The sequence below is a fragment of the Mastacembelus armatus genome, chromosome 18 (genome assembly GCF_900324485.2).
Source record: "Mastacembelus armatus chromosome 18, fMasArm1.2, whole genome shotgun sequence".
In the NCBI taxonomy this organism is placed as follows: Eukaryota; Metazoa; Chordata; class Actinopteri; order Synbranchiformes; family Mastacembelidae; genus Mastacembelus; species Mastacembelus armatus.
The window spans coordinates 18456241-18474709 of NC_046650.1; the positions used below are offsets into that span (position 1 = coordinate 18456241).

At 44.8% G+C, this 18469-nt stretch overlaps 1 protein-coding gene across 1 annotated transcript; it reads right to left on the reverse strand.

Annotated features, from left to right (window-relative positions):
• Nucleotides 1–11102: 11102 nt before the first annotated feature.
• Nucleotides 11103–12743, reverse strand: LOC113141660 (butyrophilin-like protein 2). Its single transcript, XM_026326211.1, has 2 exons — nt 12427–12743; nt 11103–11509 (listed from the first exon to the last, which is right to left on the reverse strand). The coding sequence occupies exons 1-2, from the start codon at nt 12461–12463 to the stop codon at nt 11148–11150; spliced, it is 399 nt and encodes a 132-aa protein (XP_026181996.1). The 5' UTR covers nt 12464–12743; the 3' UTR covers nt 11103–11147.
• Between the last annotated feature and the right edge of the window lie 5726 nt (nt 12744–18469).

An 18469-nucleotide genomic window follows, 5' to 3' on the forward strand; every position in this document is an offset into this window, starting at 1 on the left:
ACTCAATGGTGGAAAACAGATATTTTAACAGGAAGTTTAGATATTCCAAAACCACATTTCAACAAGAAATCAAGGTTATCAAAAACCGCTGACGGACCCAGATCTGGTCCTTCATTTGAAGTTCAGTATTTATGATTCCAAAATCACAGGCTTTAATCCACCTTCTCTGTAGTCTACAAGGAAATCTGTTTTCCTGATCTAATGGGGTTTAGCACGGCTCAGCAGGCCTCTAGTTCCTGTGAAGGCTGAGGAAAGACCACCTCCCACCCCCCATCTTCTACAGAGGGGCTATAGAGCTGATCCTGAGCAGCTGCAGCAAAAGGGGAACTCATGGTTTGGTGAGCTCAGACTTTGCGTTGGGGGAGTCCTGCCAGCAGGGGAATTTATCCTGCCTCTGTAAAGCATGGCATCACTGAAGTACGATATGTCAGGTGGTGTCGTACATATGTGTAGGTCAGTGGACACGGTTCTGAGCATGACTGGGTTTCTGTTGTTGGGAGGCAGCAAGTCTGGCAGAGACAGACGGTTCAGACGACTGGACAGAAGCTGCTGGAGCCTCAGTTTGTGTATGTTGGTTTCATTTTCCATCTAGTGTTACGCCCCAGCCTAGGGGTTGGCGGAGCGTAACACGATTGTGGAGTTTTCCTCCAAATCTCTTCCACTCTCAACAAACACGAACGAATAATCGAATTACAATTAACAAGAATATTTATTCTGTCAAAACACAGAATACAATACAGAATGTACAAAACAAACAAAACGCTAATTTAGCCCTACGATATCAAACAAACGAAAATCAGTAACAGAAACGCTAATTTAGCCCTACTCAAACAAAAACGCTCCGTGAGCCCTACGATATCAAACAAACGAAAATCAATAACAGAAACGCTTCAATAGCCCTACGATCTCAAAACAGAAGAAACAACACAAAATCACAGGTCGTCAGCCTGGAAACTCCTAAAACAAACAGGAGAAAACAAAACACAAACAAGCACAAGCCAAATGTGGAGAAAAATCTCACAAGTGCCTTGACTATGGCTCGAGTTTTTTAATGTTCGGAGTGGCAGCACACGTTATCGTAAGGATGTATTGATTTCCGGATTTGGTTTTAGGCAACGGACCCACACAATCAATAATGACGTGCTCAAATGGTTCCCCAATTACAGGAATTGATTTTAATGGGGCAACAGGAATTACCTGATTGGGCTTACCTGACACCTGACACGTATGACAGGAACGACAGAATTTTACTACATCGGACTTGAGTCCTGGCCAGAAGAAGTAACGAAGAATACGATTGTATGTCTTTCGTATTCCCAAATGTCCTGCCATACTGTGATCATGTGCTAATGTCAACATTTGGAAACGAAAGGGTTGGGGTATTACTACCTGACAAACAGAGTCATGTACATCACCAGAGCTCGGAGTCCAACGTCGCATCAACACACCATCATTCACAAGGTAAGACACACCTCGATTACATTGTTGACTTTGTAACAATGACATACAGGAAGACAAAGTGACATCAGCTTGTTGTGCCTCAATTAGCTGGTCTCTGTCCACTGACAGAGACAGTGTTTTGTCATCAGGCTGTAGTTCAACACACACAGATTCTTCTTTTTCACATTTTGTAGGTACAACACTTGGCGGATCAGAGGTGCTCATAAAAGAATCACTGAGATCCACCAAGTTTCCAAACTTTCGTGCCTGAGCACGGGTTACAGCACACATGGGAAATACTACAGGTGAGTGTAGTGGATGATCCGGTCCCGGGGTGCACCGCCGCCGTTATCAATATTCTTGCGGTTGCGAAGCTGCCGGTGTGATGTCGTGTAAGAATGGCACCGACACGGGATTGCTCTCAATCTGTCTTTACTGGTACAAAAGACAAACACACAGTTTCCTTCAAACGTGTGTTGTAACTGCGACTTGGGTCTGGTACAGGGCAAAAATAGCACAATTACATTTAGCATCATGACTATGCGGTGACAAGCTAGCCTGTAAGCTAGCGCTAACTTAATATGCTACTAAGTGTAGACAACATAGCAGTAACATTTTATCCACGCATATTTTCAATCTGGTTTACGAAATACAATCTAGCAGTGCTTATGTACCAGTTACATACTATAAACACTGTCATAACCAGGATATTAATAATTTTTATGTCGAAAACCGGTCTAAGCCATGCTACCATGCACTTACCACCAACCAGACATCACTTGCTTTGCTGGAGGTAGTGCAGAATGCCTGTAGGACCTCTGTACATGCAGTTACATATAACAACCAGCAGGCGGCTCTATTTCCCAAATTCAGCACATCAGTTTGGGTGAAATTCATTATATTTTCATCTCTGTTACATGAGTTTAACGCAGAGTCATCTGAAACAGTTACGGAAGCGGTCGGACATTCGATCACTTCCGGTGACGGGAACACTTGTCCGCCAGCTAAATCATTCCCAAGGATAAGATCTATCCCTTCTATTGGCAATTTTTCTTGAATGGCAACTTTACATTTGCCTGACATAAATCGGAATGACAGTTGCACAAAGTGTAATGGGGCACGTACAACATTCATTTCAACTCCCCACATCAATATGTCGGACCCGCAGTAAGACTGGGCCGAGAGATGTAGTACGTCTTTACGTAACACAGACTGTTTTGCACCAGTATCTCTCAGGATCGTAATTGGAATTTGGACTGACTCATTTTCCAATGACACAAACCCTTTTGTAACAAACGGCTTAAGGGTCATTCTCCAACTACTGAAGAATTTGGGTCCCTGGCAGAAATAAGAAAAACAAAAACACATTTTTCATTTTTTATTTTTGACACTATGATGAACATACAAAAAATAAATGATAGATCAATTATTATTTTTATTCTATAAAATATGGTTTTGTATAACTGTTTTTTGCTATATTTCCTTTGTCCCTGGACCAGATTTTGTACATTCAATCCTCATAATATTGAGTTCAATTTTGATCTAACAGTAACTTTATGGACAAATGACACATAAACTCCTTATTTTAATGAAATGTATCATGTGTTTGTGAGATAGATTAGGATTTTATGTATTTTTCATAAAAAAGAACACCTGTCCCTTGGGTCACTGTCATTTCCACCACACACCACAAAATGCTACTTTAGTTTTGTTTTTTTTTTAAACACTGTTTACTTGCAACCACAGCAATTGTCATGTGACAGTAGAGCACATGCCAGGAGAGCATAGTTAGCTCCATGGAAAGAAACAAGAAAAAAATCAAGGTAAATGTTTGCAAAACCAGTGTAGGTTTATTGGTCGTCATTTCCAAACAGCTCATATTTCCTTTGAATGTACAAATAATGAGAAAAATAGCATTTATTATTGTGTACTTTGAGTACTATAGTAATAGTTATACAAAACACAACTTCAACACTTCAACACTTGTGTATACACTTAAACTACAAGAATAGAATAGATACTTAAAGGCGGCACCGTCTGTTCTTTAGATGGCACGCAAGACCACAGCAGCCAGATCAAAAGCATACAGAGAAAGGATTAAATCAGATCCACTTAAATACCAAGAGTTTCTCAGAAAAGACAGAGAAAGATACCTGAAAAAAAAAGAAAAAGGTGTGTGTCAAATCTGTGGCAGAATTGACACACAGAGAGAAAAGAAAAGTTAGAAGACAATGGCGAACTTCTCAACAAAACAGACGCAGAAGGTTGAAAAGACTGGCTGAAGTTGAGAGTTTTATGGCTGGAACAACACCACCACAGTCACCAGAAGACATTGGTACTGATCCAGAATATGCCTCACCAGGTAACTCCAGCTCCACTGAGCCACCCCAAACACCTCGACTGCCTGCACCTAAAAACTGTGCACAGAGAAGAGGGAGGGAAAAGGTGGCAAAGACAAGGGCAAAGGTCTACAGAGATCTTTATGCAACTACTGTGAAGCTTGAAGATGCTTTACGGAAGGTAGAAAAATACAAGAAAAGTTGTGACCGACTTAAGGAGAAAATGGAAACGGCCAATTCCCCAGAGCTCAAAACCAAACAACAGATGAAGCAGAGAACAAAGGGTTTAAAAAGAACTCTCCTGTTTCAGAACACAATTATTTCACAGAGAAAAAAGAAATACCAAAATATGCACACTGCTAGAGATCGTCAAGTGAGCTCCAAAGTTGTAGCTGGTCAGCTTCTGAAGAAATACTGCTCACTCTGCTTTGCCAAAAAGGAGTTTGGGTTCTCACCTAAGCTGATGAAAACAAATGTGACAAGGGCCATCAGACTCCAGTACACCCGAAAAATGCAGTGTGACAAAATCAGCAAAGAAGTGGAGGAAAAGAGAACATCATTTCTGGAGCGTGATGACAACAGTAGGATAACAACAGGAAAGAAGGAGACAATTACAAAGAGCAAGAAACAAATGCAAAAACGTTTCCTTGTTGAGTCCATGAGAACACTTTATCAGAAATGTAGAATGGAACATCCTGAGACTGCAGTTTCTTACAGCACATGTTCCAACAATCAAGGACAGAGACACATGCCTTTGCAAAATACATGCAAACCTCCAGTTCATGGCAGACAGACTGTTTTATCACACAGTAACAAAAAGTGCCAAACCCAATGACCTAATGGAGTCTGTGGCATGCACAACTCCAACAAAGGAGTGCATGTACAGGGACTGCCCTGACCGCAAGGACAAGGAACTGCCCACCTCTGACTTTGATGCAGGAGAGCAGACCTGGTGGTTTGAATGGAAAAGCAAGGAAGAGGAGAGGGAGAAGGCTGGAAAAGATGGAACAAAAGAAAAATGTAAAGCTCACCTCACAGTCAAGGAAAAAGTCCAGGGGACTATACAGACACTGCTGGATGATGTTTCAGACCAACTTAACAAAAAGATGGGAAAACACATGTAGCATTCCCAGCTGAACCAATGCACTTTACTCTCTGATAACTGATGTTTACAAAAGCTTTTATTCCAGGACCATCCAAATCCACTTTGATTGTAAAACACCGTAAGAGCTGATTGAAGACAGAACAAAACATACACTAATTAGACATTTGCCAACTAAAAATACAAAACATGCATAAATCTTATTATCTATAATATGTTATTACGCTGACAACCGACTGTTAACTACCTGCTTAGCGTTAGCCCATAACTTCAATTAACCATAAACGGAAATTGTTTCTAAGTCACTAAATAAGAATGTGAAAGCGACACCTTGTGCCCTTTATCAGCCAGGTGCTAGACAAACCTTTCTAACTTCAGTTATCCACGTTAAATTTGTCCCACACTGAGTCTCTATCATGCCAACATATTTCAATAAAGTGTTCTTCAGTAATATTTGGCTCCATTTAATAAGAAAGTCCTTTCTTGAGAAATCCTTCGTGGAGTGATCTTTGAAGCTACACCGCCCTCTACTGGAGGATGCGAAGATGCCAAGCCAATTCAATGAATGGGGGATTTAATGGTCATTTACAACACATCTACAACATCATACATCAGTATTCTGCTCTCAGGGCCCTGAAGGAAAATATAAGCGGAGGTGATATTGTCTTGCAAATTGATTTTGCAGAAAACTATTTGTGTAAATATGCGAATGAGATCCAAGCAGTACATTTTGGTGATTCCCACAGACAGGCCACTCTCCATACAGGTGTGGCTCACACCAAAACTGGGGTGGTGTCTTTCTGTTCCATTAGCTCATCAATGCGCCATGACCCATCAGCTATCTGGGCTCATCTCAACGCAGTGCTCCCCTACCTCAAAGCACTGAAACCAGCAGCAACCACACTGCATGGCATCAGTGATGGGCCAACCACCCAGTACAGGTCCAAGAAAAACTTCTTTTTCTTAAGCAAAATTCCCTTTCAGATTGGATTCAAAAGGATCACATGGAACTTTCTGGAGGCGGGACATGGAAAAGGCCCAGCTGATGGGATTGGTGCAGCTGTTAAACGGCAGGGTGACTCAATAGTGGCAAATGGCATTGATCTTCCAAATGGAAGGGTGCTGTATGAGGAACTCTCAAAACAGCCATCTACTGTGAAGCTGATGTATGTCACTGAGAAGGAGACTGAGAAAATGGACAGTCTCCTTCGTGACGGCCTGCAGACTATCCGAGGCACAATGCAGATACATCAGGTAATTTTCACCACATCCAGATCAGTTTTTCTATGAGAAGGTGGTTTGATGTGTGTAAAGCATTTATGTTTATTCATGTTTATGTGTGTAATCTGAATACCATGCGCTCCTCTAGATTGTCTCTACAAGACCAGGAGAAATATCTTGGCGTATTCTAAGCTGCTTTTGTTCAGAGCCCCAGCTTTGCAGATGTTCTGGTCCACAGACAGTAGACATGGAAGTAACAGGTGATACTGAGACTCCTGCATCCAAAAGCACACCTGTCACCACAGCTCAGCCCATTGGAGACCTTCATGAGGGACTGATTGGAAAATGGTGTGTGGTCACATATGATGCTGATCCTTATCCAGGCATCATGCAGGATGTTGACTCTGACAGCTGTGCTTTGGTACAAACCATGAGTTGTGTTGGCAAAAACAGGTTTTTTTGGCCAATGAGAGAGGACATGATCTGGTACCGACTTGAAGATATTGTTAGACTGGTCCCAGAGCCTCAACCAGTTACAAAGAGGTACGTGATGTTGCATCCCACAGTTTGGGCAGAAATATGCGCTGCTCTTGAGCAGAAGGATACAGGGAAGCCTCCATATGCAAATTTGACAGTTGGTTTATAAGTTGAAAGCACTCATTTCAGAAAAATGAATGAATGATAATATTAGTTTCAATTTTTAACATATAATTTGAAAATGGAAAAATCTATGGTTTGAATTTGATCGCCATAAACTCTTTTAGTCCAACTTTTGCAACGTGCTTGTAGGTTTCAGCACATAGCAAACAGGGAAGGAGCAATTTTCTACCATCTGATGAAATGTTTCTTATTGTTTAAAGTTTGAATAACAATGTTATGTTTCCAAATGGATGTTATTTTGTGTCAAAGATAATAAAAGTGAACATTATTCAGCTTCGCTGTGTGTCATGTCATTTCCAACAAATGCTGTCTTTTCCACCACGCAATGTCATCTCCATCATTGACCAATGACTGTAAAGTGACACAATTAAGACACGCCCCCTCATTAACATACACTCAACGAAAAAGAAATTCATTTTGAAATAAAGAAAAGGTCAATGAAAAGTTAAACAATATCTCTATAAGTGACTACATAGATAAATGAATGTGAAAATGAATGAGCGTATTATGATCCAGCTTCCTGATCAGGGGCCAAAGGTCTTCAGTCAAAGACACCGAGCACAGACAGGAAGAGTTTTGGGACCAGGCTTTTATAGAGATTTCCTGGGAGATGGAAATGTGGAACAGCACTGAGTCGAGGCTTTTCAGCTTCGTTAAGACAAAGCTGTTCCCAGAAAACAACAAGCTGTTGATCTAAACTCGTCCTTCAAAGGTTGTTTAAAGTCATTGTTAGGGTGAAACTGCTGACAGCAGCTGGTGCTGACATACCAAGTGTCTAAAAGCTTTTGGTTGTCATCAAACTTATGTTTTCTATTTATTAGAGTTACCAATAACCTTATATCCAATCCATAATCCTAAGAGACTCTGAACTATGAATCCAGTTGGTGTTTGGACTTAGTTATTAAAGAAAAAGCCAAAGTCCATCAGCCTTATTTCTGAAGCCTGTTCTGCCAACAGCTGCTTTTCTAAAGTCCAAACACCATCACTGAGTAGCCACAGTGGCTAGCGTTTGGTCAGCCGTCTCCCTTGTCACATAGTGGGCGGGTGCGTGAAGCTCCTTGTCAGTACCGAACAGAAGTCAAATATCTGTGTATCCCTGGGCGTTCTGAATAATATCAGCCAGGGTTTTCAGCAAACGGGAGATCAGTCAGTCCTCTGGGGTCAAGTCCACTGGGTCCTTATCTGGTAGAAGCATTCTGTTACGGGTTGGTGGTGTGCTGGAGAAAGAGAGGCGTAGGACCCAAAAGGAAAAAGGCTTTATTTGCCTGGAGTATCTCAGGGCTCAGGAAAAACAAAATATAACCGAATGTAACGGTATCTTTAGCACAACACCAGGCACACACTAAACATTTGCCAATGCTTCCACAACACACTAAGGGCAGCAGGGCACATATATAGGGGAAAGAACGAAAAGGAAATTGAAGTCAGGTGAAACTGATTAATGTTAATCAACGCAAAGCTGCCGGGGACCAGTACAGAGGAAAAAAGGAAGTCACTTACAAAGTAAAGGTCCCTGGCAGGAAGTCCCAACAGGGACACATGACAGAGTCAGGAGGAGTCAGAGTGAAGAAGAAGACAAAGCGTCCTCTGTTCTTTATCCATAGTCCATCAGCTCCTTCACCTCCATTTTCTCTCTGATCCAAAGTCAGATCTGATCAATAATCAAAGACTGATCAAACTGATTGATCAGCCATCAGAGGAGTTGGATCAGTGGAGCTGCTTCTGTTCCTGATGTCCACTGATTCTTCTTTGTCCTCAATTCTCTTCAATCATCTGCAGAGGAGACAGAAGACAGTCAGAGACAAACAACCAGAGACAAACAAACAACCAAAGAAAAAGAGACCTGTGACCCAGAGCTCCACTTGTTTCTCCATCAGGACTCTTCCCTCCCTGTAGACTCTGCAGGTGAAGGTTCCTCTGACTGTTGGATGTTTCAGGGTCAGACTGAGGTCTCCAGTTCTCAGCAGGTCTTTCTTCATCTCTGTTCTGTTCCTATAATACCCGTCCTGTTCTTCAGGTCGGTCAGAGCCGTCCTGATACACATGGACCTTCCTGTTGTTCCAGTCCTTCCACTCCACTGTGACGTCTTCAGGCAGGTCAGCTGTGGTTATGAAGGGCAGCTGGACAGACTCCACCCCTGATTCCACCTCCACCTGTGGGACTGTGGAACAAAAACAGAGACAGTATAAAGAACCCTGATGAGTCAGTGGATTGAACCGCTCCTGATGTGAACTTCATGAAAATTAAGTACAGGGATGAAGCTGTAAAGCCTGAACTGAACCGGTGTGTAAGGACAGAAGAGAGGCTGAGGAGAATTAGATAAACATAACAATCAAAGACCAGACAAAACAGTTTTTCTCTGGATCCTCCAAAGCCTCAGAGTCTCAGACTGGACCACGACCTCAACCGTGTCCCCTCCAGGTCCAGCAGCCCCTCCAGCATCAGCACCACCAATATCAGACTGACTCTATGTGGTCACCTCCATCATCAACCAGACGGCACAACAGAGTGATTTCTGGGGGTTTCCCTGTTTGCAGCTGGACCAGAGGCCCCACTGCTGAGCACCATAGTGGAAGCAGCAGGTCCTCAGAGACCACAGCTGGTTTCTGTCCACAGTCAGAGGCTGATATCAAAGAAGCCAGGACTCATTTGCCTCACCTGAAAGACTCTGGTGAGAAGCCACCTGATGAACTAACCATCTTGGGCCAAGAGTTCAGTCCCACTGAGGCTGAACTGAAGCATCTTCTCATGTTGCTGCCTGAGCTTATCACAAAGACTGGAAACAGTTAGCTTAGCTTAGCATGAAGACTTTCAACTGACCTCTGACCCAGAGCTTCACTTGTTTCCCTTTCAGGACTCTTCCCTCCCTGTAGACTCTGCAGGTGAAGGTGTTTGTGTCTCTGACTGTTGGAGGTTTCAGGGTCAGACTGAGGTCTCCAGTTCTCAGCAGGTCTTTCTTCATCTCTGTTCTGTTTCTGTAAAACCTGTGCTGTTCTTCAGGTCGGTCAGAGCCGTCCTGATACACATGGACCTTCCAGTTCTTCCAGTCCTTCCACTCCACTCTGATGTCTCTAGGCAAGTCAGCTGTGGTTATGAAGGGCAGCTGGACAGACTCCACCCCTGATTCCACCTCCACCTGTGGGACTGAGAGGACAACAGACAACATGAGCTGGACAGACAGCAGCAGGGCAGCTGTGATCTCTCTCTGATCCACACATGGAGCTTTTTAAACCCTGACAGAGCAGATTGGACTGGGTCTAACAGAATCTCTCCTCTAGATCCAAGACTGAAGACTGGGACAGTTAGCTTAGCTTAGCATAAAGACTGACCTTTGACTTTCAGCTCCACCTGTTTCTCCATCAGGACTCTTCCCTCCCTGTTGTAGACTCTGCAGGTGAAGGTATTTGTGTCTCTGCCTGATGGTTGTTTCAGGATCAGACTGAGGTCTCCAGTTCTCAGCAGGTCTTTCTTCATCTCTGTTCTGTTTCTGTAAAACTCGTCCTGTTCTTCAGGTTGGTCAGAGCCGTCCTGATACACATGGACCTCCCTGTTGTCCTTGTCCGTCCACTTCACTGTGGAGACTTGAAGCAGGTTAACTAAAGCTCTGCAGGGCAGGTGGACAGACTCCGCCCCTGATTCCACCTCCACCTGTGGGACTGAGAGGACAACAGACACAACATGAGCTGGACAGACAGCAGCAGGACTGACAGACAGCAGCTCCCTGTTCCATCCTTCTCCAACAGAAACCAATGGAAACTAGTTTGTGAATGAAGACATGTTTCATTGTTCCTGACATTTGGAGCAGTTCCCAAAGAACGAGTCAGGAACCAATCAGATGAATGAATCAGTAACAGTATTCCTGAAGAACTGACTCAGGGACTGTGCAGTCCATGATGACAAAGGACTGAGACCAGACTCTGAGACTCTGTTAGTGAGATTATTGGGAAACTACAGGTACAGACAAAATCCAACAATTACACAGCTGGATAGAAAAGGTCAGAAACAACAAGAACATGTTTGTTGTCTGGTCCCATTGGACTGGAACTGGACTAATGACTGCAGTGTTACTGAAGTCCAGGTTTCAGTCCTGATTGAGGATCATCAGCAGCTACTTATTAGAGACTGATTCAGTCTCTGTTTGGACCTGAAATGAGCTGAGACACAGTCAAAGATCAACTACAGGAAACATGGTAACCAACAGCATTATGGGTAATGTAGTAGTGACATACCTGTCCTGAAGTAGTAACAATATATGAAAAGACCCACAGCAACAGCAACAACCACAAGAACCACAGACACAGCAACAAGACCTTTGGCCCAGGGTGGAACCTCTGTGAAGAACAGAAACATAAAGAACAACATGACCTCTGACCTCTGACCTGTACCTACAGCAGGTGTTGGTGCTGACCTTTGACCTGCAGCTCTACATCTGCCAGTCTTTGTTCGTTTCCAAACGCTGTGATGGTGCAGGTGTAGTTGCCGCTGTCAGAGAGGCGGGGTTTTCTCAGAGTGAGGCTCAGGTCTCCAGTGATCAGAGCGTCAGTTTTCATCGACGTTCGGTCTCTGTAACGCTGGATTTGGTCTGTGAGTCTGTCACATTCTTCGTTGCGCTGGTGGACAGTTGAAGGTATGAGGTCGTAGCGGCTCCACACCACTGTGGGACTCTGAGATACAGAAGAGCTCTGACAGGGCAGCAGGACTGACTCCGCCCACTCATATACCTCTACACCAAAGGCATGCTGGGAAACTGTGAGGACACAGAGACAGAAACGTCCATCAGTGGTTCAAACTGGACTCAGATGTTGTTGCTGACTAACACTTGTACAAACCAAATGACAAAGTTGGACTTTGGATCAGCAGAGTCAAACTAACAATGATCAGGGGCAGGTAGTGCTCAGATTGTTGGGACCTGGACTGGAAAGTCCCCGTTTGCCTTAAATGCAGCGGCTGCTCAGACCACAGGCCATTAGTTTGTTTCTGGGGAACAAATCATCAGAAGCAGTGGAGAGTGGAGACATCCATCAGTGGCAGAGTCTCCTCAGGTGTGTTTGGTACCTGCCTACCACAGGTATGAAGACACTGGACTGGACTTGCAGGGCAGGTTTGTTACCGACTTTTTCCTTCCTCAGAAACTCAGACTGGTCTGATCTGGTTCCCTGGTTCACATGAGACACAAACACTGTGTGAAACTACCAGTTACCAAGTGAAGTTTCATGACATTTGGTCTCATGTTCAGTGTTTATTAAGAAGGAATTTCATTGATATTGTTTGTCTTTTTCCTTTAGAGCTTCAGCTTCACAGGTTGGTCCTGTTGGATTTCTTTGATCTACTGTGGGTCCAGATTTGTGCTGTTGGTTCTGTTTCCTGTTGGTCACTGATTTACTGTAGATTTGCTCTTTTTGATCCACTGGACAAGTTCAGAACCAACTAATTCCAGTCAGTGTGTTCACATCTCATCAGTCAATAAAGCAGATATAGTTCCTCCATGACCAAACAGTGACCTGGGGACTGGTCACTGTTTGGTCCCTTTTCTTCTCAGTCCTTTGGCTGTGGATCAGACTCAGGGCATGAAAAACCACCATCATGTTGCAGTTACACCGAGGATGAAACAGCAAAGAGCTGAAGTGTTGGTGAATCAGATCAGAGGGAGGAAGGTGGTCTTACCATGCACCAGGATCCCAAACACCACCAACATCTTCATCTTCACTTAAGGCTCCAACAAACACAAAGTCCCCGTAAAGCTGCTTCTTCCTAAACCGAGTTCAGCTTCAAAAACAGCTTCAGGACGTGTTGACAGCAGCTGCCACTGCCCTTCCTCAGCTCCTCACACTTTCTCTTTCAGCTCCAGGAAGCTGATTGGTAACTACAGGATCAGGTTCCACCCCTGCTCAGGTACTGCAACACAGTAAAGAGCCTGCAGCAGCTGGGACACTGAGATCCACCTTGAGTTGGAAGTGTTGTCCTACCAAACAGTCCACAGTCCAACCAGCACAGCACCAGCTGCTGCTGGACTGGACCCAACGCAGCGTCAGTGAGCAGTAAAGGCTGTGGACTGTGCGGGGTCAGAGGTCATGGCTCAGGTGGACACTGTGTGTGTGTGTGTGTGTGTTATGAAGAACGAACGTCGACTGACTCGTGTGGCCGACGACAGACGGAGCACCAGACACCATAGTATCACTGTAGTAATGCTGTAGTCAGAGTCAGTAGTCAGATTGTTGACTTGTCTGTCCTGGTAGCAGGACGTGGGTCCAGCTACGTCAGCGACAACGATTTACAGGGGTGGGATAAGAACCCCTGCTGGGAGGCCTCCCCACGGGACCGGAATCGAAATGCGAAGTTGGACCTTATCAGGACTCGAGATTCTGTTTGGGAGGGAAACTTGGCAGAGACGACCCAGAGACTGAACCCTCAGGTACAACCAAGATTATATTTCTGTTTAAATTTGAGGGGTGATGATCAACATCAAAACTACTCTTAACGTAACTTCCTGCTTTGGACAATCCCAGTCTGACGGGTCAAGACTTCCCTGGTCATCAGTCTCCAATTCATACAATGAGCCAATCATTATTAAAGCCTGGTCTATTCATGGTTAAGAGTTAAAATTCAACATCAGGCAAAGAGGACTTAGGACTGTGGACTTAGGACTGTGTCTGGAGGCCTGACCATGATCTGGTGCCATAAGGCCAAGGTCCGATGGTTAGCGGCTAAACTGCTCCCCCTACAGGACACCTGACAGACAAGTGCTTGTTGGAGCCCAGGTTCTTCAGTCTCAAGGAAACCAGACTTGAGATGTGCTCGTTACCTACAAGATCCATTAAATATTTAGTGCACCAACATTTTCTAATCTGGAATATTTTATCTGAATCTGGATGTGGACAACCTGGACTCTTTATCTGGCCTTCTCCACAGGAGGCAGTTACTGTCCCCAGAACAAAGGTTGTGGATCTCTGTCACACCATCCAGCAGCCAATATGATCCGTTTGTGTTTGAGCATCTCATCTGATGCAGCTGTAGAAGGACAAGAGACCAAAAGACGTATTGAAGGACGACTGACATTTGTCAGAACAAAGTTTCTTTGACTGAAAAACAAAAAGCTCAGGGCCTTACCAATTTCAGATGGACTGTTGAGGCTTCACTTTCCAGCAGGTTCCAACAGACAAACATGGACACAGACACGTTTATGCAGACAGACGGACATGCAGACACTTAGGCATGCTAACATATAAACCAGTGCACCCATATGGACAGACACCCTTGCACATAGTGAGGTCAAAGGTCAAGTATGCAGTGACGGGGGAAAGAGTTGCAGCTGCACCAACCAACCACCTCCAGGGCACAAACAGGCCTATTGGAGCCAAAACTGGCAACAGACCTCTAACCACTACCGACTAATCCAGTCCAATACACAACCACCAATAGGCCTTTTGGAACCAGAACAGGTCAGACCCCCTTTAAAGGTGACACAGCAACAACCCAAAGGCCTCATGGAGCCAAAACCAGACCAGTCAAACCTCCTGGCCCCATACCAGGACTTTTAGCACCACTGACTCCATCAACAACAACCAACAGACCTATCAGAGCCAAAAGCTCTTGGCACCACCAGCCCAGCCACCTCTAATTAGGTGGAAATGAAAGAATTCTACATGAGAGAAATGGAGAGACATGAGAAATGACCAGGCCGTCACAACAGACCTGATTATTGGTACAGACATATGAGACATGACAAGGCATTTAAAATTACAGACAACTGATTATTGGTCTGTTGAGCTGTCCAGGTGATCTGGTCGGTGCCTTGTGCCTGAAGAGAGACAGGCTCCAGTAGATCCTCATGATGTATGACAACTGACAATGTATTGAAAATAATAAACTGGTTTTTGGTAAATAAAACCAAAGAGGGGGCAGAGTTGAGGTCAGGACTGACGGACATGCAGACACAGACTTGCTAACATATAAACCAATGCACCCAGTGTCACCAAGTGCTGCTCATAAGGGATTTGTTGGGTTTTTGGTTTTGTAAAGGGCCTTGAGATGATTGTGTTGTGATCTGGTGCTATACACAAAACTGAACTGAACTTGGACAGACACATATAGACAGTGAGGTCAAAGTTCAAACACACAGTGAGAGGAGGAAAGAGTTGCATTGAGACAGAGCTGGACCAACACCAACCCAACCACCAGTGCACCAACAGGCCTACTGGAGCCAGAACACACAGGTCAGACCTCTAAGCTCCACAACAGGCAACAGACCAGACCACTAACACTCAACAACCACCAGGCCTGTTGGAGCTAAAATAATCCAGTCAGATCTTCTGACACCACAACAGACAACAGGACTTCTAGCACCACTGACTCTAGATCAACAACTGACAGACCTATCTGAGCCAAAACCGACAGGTCGGTTCTCTTGGCACCACCAGCCCAGCCGCTTAATGGAAATAAAGATGAATTATAGATTAGACAGAAATGGAGACAAATAAGTGACATGGCAGTAAAAATAACTCATTATTGGTAGAGACACATAATAAATAACTAAGGCATCAAAATCACAAACTACTAATTATTTCTAACGTGACAGATGAAATGACAAGGCAGTCAAAATAACAAAGGACAGGTTGGGGATCTTTTTAGTTTGTGTTATTATGACGTATCTACACTGACTAACATATTTAGAGCTAATGTTTTTGTTTGTTTCGTGCCTCCACATGAGAAAGCACAGAACAAACCTCTCATGCTTAGGTCACTGCTTTAAGTCCTTAAAACACTGACCTAAGTCGGTCTATCGGAGCGACCGGTGGCCACGCTGTGCTAAAGTTACTGACCGAAGGGGAGGATTGTCCAACAGCCCTCGGCTGTAGAACAGCAGGGGGTCACTGGACGGGAACCGTGGCACCGTGACCGCAGACCAGATCGAACAACCCTCCGCTCTGGGCTCTTTGTCAGCAGGCGGCCATTCGACGTGAGCCGCGGCACAGTGCCCGCAAACATCACAAACCACATCACAGAACCACTTACCGTGTGACCTTGTCACCCTTACCTCATGTAGACCAGGCTGAAGATCCACTGGAGGCTGAAACGAAAACACGGTAACGCCAGAGGAAGAAAGAGAGACAGAGAGAGAGATGTGTGGAACCGATAAGTGTTGGGACACACTAGAACCAGAAACACAACCACACCTTTTATTATTTTGATTTATTTTAGAAAGATGTTTTTATTTTGGCATCATGCCTTTTGTTTTAGAGCAGATGGAACCAAACTATAACAGTTAGTCCACAAACATGGATTCAAACTGCACAGACTATATATTATATATATAAAAAACTATGTTGGAGAGAGAGAAGAGAAAGAGGAGGCTGACTACCACAACAACAACAACAGCCAAGACCAAACACCTTCACTACACAACCAACAACAGGAAGAGAGAGAGAGAGAGAGAGAGGCACAGTTCACAACGTTATTAATATTGTTATTATTGTTTGTCATCATCATGTTTATTATTGTGGAGACGGAGAGTGTGTGTCCAGACGAGAGCCGGCCAGTCAGGCAACAGACGACGAGGAGGACGGAGAGCTGACCGGCTGGGTGTTGTGGCCTAAAGGAGCCTTTTAGTAACGACGCATTGTTCTAATGGCCACACTGGTTATCTAGACTTGTTTTTTAAAAGCTGTTTGTGTTTCTGTTTAGTTTTTTATTTTAGTATTTTTTAGGGGCCATCTTGGGGCAGAAAGAGACAGAGGTCACACTAAGCTCAGCCCTCAATGACACAACACCTTCCAAACAACAGGCTGAGACAAACATCCAAACATCTGCCCCTGGTCTGACGACAAACCACAGACGGCTGCTCTCACCTGACTATGGGCAGCCATTTGATGGGACAGACTGGATGTTGGCGGCTCATGGGCTTGGTGGCCAAAATAAAAAATAAGGATAGAGTTAAGGACAGGTGCTAGATCGCACAGAGAGGATTTTAAAGATGATACAAGGCCGCCATGACTGGAAAGTGGGGGAGGGAGGGAGAGAGCACCCATGGCACCATGACCATGTTCGACCTTTGACCTGTAGCACCAAGAACCTGAACACAGGCATCATGACGGGAGAGAAAGACCCTGACCCTAAGCCCTGCACAGAAACCACTAAAACAACCACTACAGGCTTCACTTTGGCCCAGGGGCCAGGACAGGACAGAGACAGAGTCATGGTGGCCAAGTATGACAAGAAAACAACATCCTTACTATTTGGCAGACCTCACAGTGGACAGGGATCTGGAAAGAGAAAGGACAACAGTCAGTCTGGTCTCATGGGGTCCAGGAGTTTGCTTCATTTATTGCTCAGAGTGAGCACGGCCTCATTCAGACTCTGCACTTTGAGCTGCTACATCAACCCAAAGCTCAGGTGAGACTGGGTCTGAACACCTGCTGGACTCTATACTGGGCCCTGAAAACCCCCAGTGCAGCTCCAGTTTGTGGCTCTAACCCAAACCGACAGGCAGGTCCCCCCTGGGTCTTTCAGGGCCAGAAACAAATCACGTCCAAGGCTGATGTGAACTGAACGGACACTTGACCTGGTCTCCTGAATAATAATGAGCTTCAACTAGTTTCATCTTCAGTGTCTTTGCTGTCACTTCCTGTTTGGACTGTTTCTGTTTGTTTCTTCATTTATTTCTTTATTTGATATGAAGGAAAGTCAAATAGTTTGAACCAAGAAAACCCAGAAAGATAAAAACCAGCTTTTATGACCAGGCTACTAAATAAACTGGATTTGGACTAATGATTCCAGCAGCTTATGGAACACTTAGTGGGTCATTGTGGGCCCAGGACAACCGACCGTCGGTGGGCCTGCTAACAGGGCTCATGGCTAAAACTGCGTCACACTGAGCCGCCACAGGTTTTTCCACCTGACTGACCTAAAGGACAAGCTCACCTTAGTCCACGAGTCTTCAGGGCCCTTATGGATCCACACGTTGCAGACCCGAGGACTGGTCTCAGTCCGACGTGATTTTAAGGAGGCACTTTGAGCCTAAAGGCCTTGAAGCTCAGTCCGCCATGCGACCACGCTGCTCTGCGTATTGGGGCGTCACGCACCTGACGCACCTGTAGCAGGTGCAGACAAACAATGAGGGAGGGTCGCACCAACAAAGTGTCTTTGCTAAAGAAACGCTCGGTGTCTCAGCTCTGCCGGACTCTGGGTCCCTGGTCCTGCAGACACAGCTCTGTTCAGGTGATTATGACGTTTGTCTGCAGGTTTCTATCGTCTCTGCCTCCACACCTGTTCGCTCCTTTCTTCTTCTTCTTCTTCGGGTTTAATGGTCAAGGTGCTGGTCCTAATTGATCCGGCTCCAAACCGACGTGTTCGGACCAACGAGGGAGAAAAGGTTCGGGTCTTGGTTGTACAGCTTCAGCGGGCTGAGCACCTGGACAACACCTGAGCACCTGGCGCTCAGAGTTTAAAAAGCCGTGATTGACGGCCACGCCCACTGCGCACGGCTCCCGGCTGGTGATTGGCTCAGGCTGATCCATCGGTCATTTCCGGTTGCGGTGCTAGTTATCCTGTCAGATTATTGATAAATTCTAAGGCTGGAAGAAAATCCCATTCATTGTTATCAGATTTATAATGACAGAGGAAGATCATCATCCTCTTCACACATGCAGGTTGGTTGTTTTTATTATGGATGAAAAAAAACATAAACATAAATCCAGACAGTAATTTCAAA

Bases quoted from the DNA above. Each gene is read 5' to 3' on its own strand.
- LOC113141660 (XM_026326211.1), bottom strand. From the start codon at position 12,463: ATGAAGATGTTGGTGGTGTTTGGGATCCTGGTGCATG. The intron at 11,510-12,426 runs GTAAGACCACCT...GTGTCCTCACAG, and splicing joins GTTTGGGATCCTGGTGCATG to TTTCCCAGCATGCCTTTGGT.